The 4,651-nt window shown below is 43.6% G+C and overlaps 1 protein-coding gene across 1 annotated transcript; it reads left to right on the top strand.

Annotated features, from left to right (window-relative positions):
- The first annotated feature begins 2,053 nt into the window (after window positions 1-2,053).
- Window positions 2,054-4,059, top strand: KCNA4 (potassium voltage-gated channel subfamily A member 4). Its single transcript, XM_009635577.2, is given in 2 exon segments — window positions 2,054-2,194; window positions 2,197-4,059. Coding segments are annotated over 2 exon segments (2,004 nt in total).
- Window positions 4,060-4,651: the final 592 nt, after the last annotated feature.

Here is a 4,651-nt window from a genome sequence, read left to right as displayed (position 1 = left end):
GGGGGAGAAACTGCAAGAAGCGATACCCGTCCTCCCATCAGTGGAAACAGGCTTGGTACGCGGATTATTTAACGTTGATTTACAAAGCTACTGCAAAAGCTGGGCTTGGAAAGACTAGCGATCGCGCCGATCCATTCATTCCGTCTGACACACACACAAACACGCCGCCTTCATTTTTTCCCTTTTGGAACAAGACTCTTGCTTGTTGCCTTTTTGCAAATGCCTGGGCGAGAAGCAGTGTCTGTGGCTGTGCAGAGTGCCCCCAGCTTGAGCTGGCTCGCTCTTGGCGCTCTTGTTGCACCCGGAAAGAAGGGAGAGAAATAACTCGTCAACCTGTGGTGCTGCTGACCATACACACCTGCAAATGTAGATCAGCTGGCATAGCCCCCTCCTCGGGACTGCTGTCACCAGATCCTTACCCTAGCAAGAACAGCATTGCTATTTCTCTGCCTAGGAACAGTAAGTATAATAGCGTTTTCAACATCTCTTTCTGCATGACACGTAGGTACGATTTTAAAAATAGCATCGTTTCATAGTTCATATTCACCTTCTGTCATGTATTAATAGATACCGCTATAAATGAGGCTTCTGTTTCAAAGGGGGTGTGTATGTGTGTGTATTTTGTGTGTGTGCTTGCATGTAGATGTTGCTTCAGTGCACCTGCAGTTGTGGTTTTGTGGCATATCATATCACAGTATTTTCACTTGAGTGAGCATTGTATGTGCCTGTTTCCAAAATAAATTCAGTGAGGTGTTCATTATGATTGAAACACAATTCAGTTATAGATTAAAATGTAACATTCCTGTATCTTACGTGTTTCTACAAATATAATACAAGCTCTTTGTGTAGACAAATTTATTCTTTAATATTTCATCTAGATAGACGTAGGTGTATCTATTACGTGTATACTCAAAGATCTGAATGCACTGTGTATTGCAGTATTTTTATTAGTGTTTATATGTGTTGGTGTTTCAGAAGCATGCATGTGTTTGTGTATGGATGCAAGTGCTTATATGGGTGGGGATTTTGTATCTCTGTCTCTATATATGTGACATACCCACCCACATCCTTACCCACAGAGTCGTTCAAAATCTCTGTGCATGTGATGTGGGTGTGTGTGTAATGTAGAAGTGTGAATAGTGTGGGTAGGGGAAGATTTGAATACCGTGGTAATAGATGACACAGTTTCATTTGATCAGTGTGACCTTTTAGGAAAACAATCCAATCTTTTCCCTTTATGTTTTGTTTATTTTTGTGTGTTTGTGCGTGTGCCTTAGGTTAAGTGCTTCTTCTGCATGACCATAACCAAAGGGTGACCCATCCACTCCCTTATGTCCTTTGGGGACCTCAGAGCCAGTTTCTCAGTCTTCATCTCCTCCTCCTCCTCCTCCTCCTCCTCTTACCACTGCTGCAGACGCCCTGGGTGCTGCTCCCAGGTTTGAGACATTGGTGACAGGCTGAAGAAAAGATTTGCAAAGACCTCCTCACTGTGTAAATAAAGTGATGGCTGGAATTAACTACAACTCCCCAAGTAATGGTATTAAACAATAAGATCGCTAGGCCAAAGCATTACCAGGAGCAAATAATGAGGAAAGAGACTATTTGCATTTGGTTGCAATGATGAACTAAAACCATATGTGGAGAGCAGGTACCCTTTGATTTGCATTTTTTTTCCTCATGAATGCAGTCTTTGTAGCCTGCACGGTAGTCAATGATTCTGATCAAATCTGTGATAGCCACGGGGGATAAATGAAAATAAAGGGGCTTGGTGGATGAAATAACAAGGCCTCAGCTGTTCCCTGGTTCAATTTGAGAGTTTCATCTTTTCTTATTAGCAAAACAGTAGTGTCAAACATTCTGGACAATAAGAAAATGCAGATTTGTGGTTTTACAAAACGTAGATTCAGTGTTACAACTATGTTGCCCTCCTCTATGCCCAAGGGACTGTCCTCCAAATTCAAATGACTTTGAACTGTCTAGTGAAAGTTAAGGTTACGCTGCAAATATAACAAAATCTTTTTGTATCAAGCAGTAAAAAAAAATCAGTTGCAAAATGGAGGTTGCAATGGTGAGTGCAGATAGCTCTGGGTGCAACAGCCACATGCCCTATGGATACGCAGTCCAAGCTCGGGCCCGAGAGAGAGAGCGCCTGGGACAGTCGAGAGCCGCGGCAGGGGGGGGGCCGGGCAGCCCCCAGCCGTAGCAGCAGCAACAGCAGCAGTAGAAGGTGGGGCAACAGGTGGAGGTGGACCATATCACCACTACCATCAGGAACAGAGTCGAGGTGCATCCTCCTCTCATGGTGGAAATGCGTCACGCAGCAGCATGCCCCACCGCCAGAGTGGTAAGAGGCGGAAGAAAGGGAAAAAGAGGAGCCACCACTTGGGAAGTAGGGAATGTGGGGCCTCCTTCCCCTGTTCCGAGCTGCTGCCTCTCAGTGGTTCTGAAGAGAGAATACTGAAGGACTTGAGTGAGGAGGAAGAGGAGGATGAAGACGAGGATGAAGACGATGAGGAAGAAGGAAAGCTCTACTACAGTGATGACTATGGGGAGGATGAGTTTTCATACTTGGACCAGCCACCTGATGATGGTGGAGGCCCTGGGGGTTACAGCTCTGTTCGCTACAGTGAGTACGAGTGTTGTGAGCGTGTGGTAATCAACGTGTCAGGACTGCGGTTTGAGACCCAACTGAAGACATTAGCTCAGTTCCCGGAGACGTTGTTGGGTGATCCAGCGAAGCGAGGGAGGTACTTTGACCCTCTCAGGAATGAATACTTCTTTGATAGGAACCGGCCCAGCTTTGATGCTATCCTGTACTACTACCAGAGTGGTGGTCGGCTGAAGAGGCCAGTCAATGTACCCTTTGACATCTTCACTGAGGAGGTGAAATTCTACCAACTTGGGGAGGAGGCCATGCTCAAGTTTAGGGAGGATGAAGGGTTTGTCAAAGAGGAAGAGGACAAAGCTTTGCCGGAGAATGAGTTTAAGAGGCAGGTTTGGCTGCTGTTTGAGTACCCAGAGAGCTCCAGTCCAGCCAGAGGCATTGCCATTGTCTCTGTCTTGGTCATCTTGATCTCCATCGTCATCTTTTGTCTGGAGACTTTGCCAGAGTTCAGAGATGACAAAGAATTCATCATGTCCCTAAGCTTAGGGAAGGGGCTTTCCAATGAGTCACTTCACCTGGATGCTGGGGAACACACCATCTTCAATGACCCTTTTTTCATTGTAGAGACAGTGTGCATAATTTGGTTCTCCTTTGAGTTTACAGTGCGCTGCTTTGCATGTCCAAGCAAAGCACACTTCTTCAAGAACATCATGAACATCATAGATATTGTCTCCATCTTGCCTTACTTCATTACTCTGGGCACTGACTTGGCGCAGGAACAGGGCAGTAATGGTCAACAGGCGATGTCTTTTGCCATCCTGAGGATCATCCGTCTGGTCAGGGTGTTTCGCATCTTCAAGCTCTCCAGGCACTCCAAGGGTTTGCAGATCCTGGGTCATACACTCAGGGCCAGTATGAGGGAACTCGGCCTCCTCATCTTTTTTCTTTTTATTGGAGTCATTTTGTTTTCCAGTGCTGTTTACTTCGCAGAAGCTGATGAGCCTGCCACCCATTTTCAAAGCATCCCAGATGCCTTTTGGTGGGCTGTAGTGACCATGACTACAGTTGGTTATGGGGATATGAAACCCATAACTGTGGGTGGGAAAATAGTTGGGTCCCTGTGTGCCATTGCGGGAGTGTTAACCATTGCTTTACCAGTGCCAGTGATTGTCTCCAATTTTAACTATTTCTACCATAGAGAGACTGAGAATGAAGAACAAACGCAGCTGATGCAGAATGCAGTCAGCTGCCCTTACCTCCCAACAAATTTACTGAAGAAATTTAGAAGCTCATCATCTTCATCCACAGAGGATAAATCAGAATATTTGGAGATGGAAGAAGGAGTTAAAGAATCTCTTTGTGTAAAGGAGAAAAAAAGTCAGGACACGGGGAATAGCAGTGAGTCAGAGAAGAAAAACTGTGTAAATTCAAATTCTGTGGAAACTGATGTCTAATTTTGAACATTTCCAAATATATTTATGCATTAAAGAGTGCAGTGAAAATAATGAAATATGCAAACAAGAGTCCACAGCATACACTAGTATGCCGTTTAATGGTTAAATACAAATAAAAAGCATTGCTAAACTTCTATTACATATCAAGTAATTGGTATAACTTGAGGAAGGGATTGCTAGGTCTGATGTAATTTCAGACTTTATATTTTTATTAGAATGCAAGTGTTTTGCACATGAGGCCGAAAGATTTATTAAAACCAAGTCAGTTTTAAAGTGGGTGCATGAACTGTCGACATCACTAATAACAGCTCTGTGGTAAAAGTTGGCATTCAGAGGTATTTACTATGTAAGAAGCAATGAAGTTTGGTAGTCATTTATCTATTTATCAGTGCTTTAATAGCAGCTACCATAAATCGTTGGATACCATAGTCATTGTTTTTCGAATGGTAAATCTATTGTAAAAAGATATTCTACAGAAGATAGATCTAAATTTTTTTCTGGAAATCTATAATGCTTGTTTTTAACTGGAAATTTACTTTGAAAAAGCTGCTTGACCCTCCAGAAATGGTTTATTTTTATAACTCTCTTTGGA

This window comes from Egretta garzetta, unplaced genomic scaffold (genome assembly GCF_000687185.1).
Source record: "Egretta garzetta isolate BGI_Z169 unplaced genomic scaffold, ASM68718v1 scaffold523, whole genome shotgun sequence".
Classification (NCBI taxonomy): Eukaryota; Metazoa; Chordata; class Aves; order Pelecaniformes; family Ardeidae; genus Egretta; species Egretta garzetta.
Note: the sequence above shows the minus strand (reverse complement) of the source record. Positions and strands in the feature narration are given on the sequence as shown.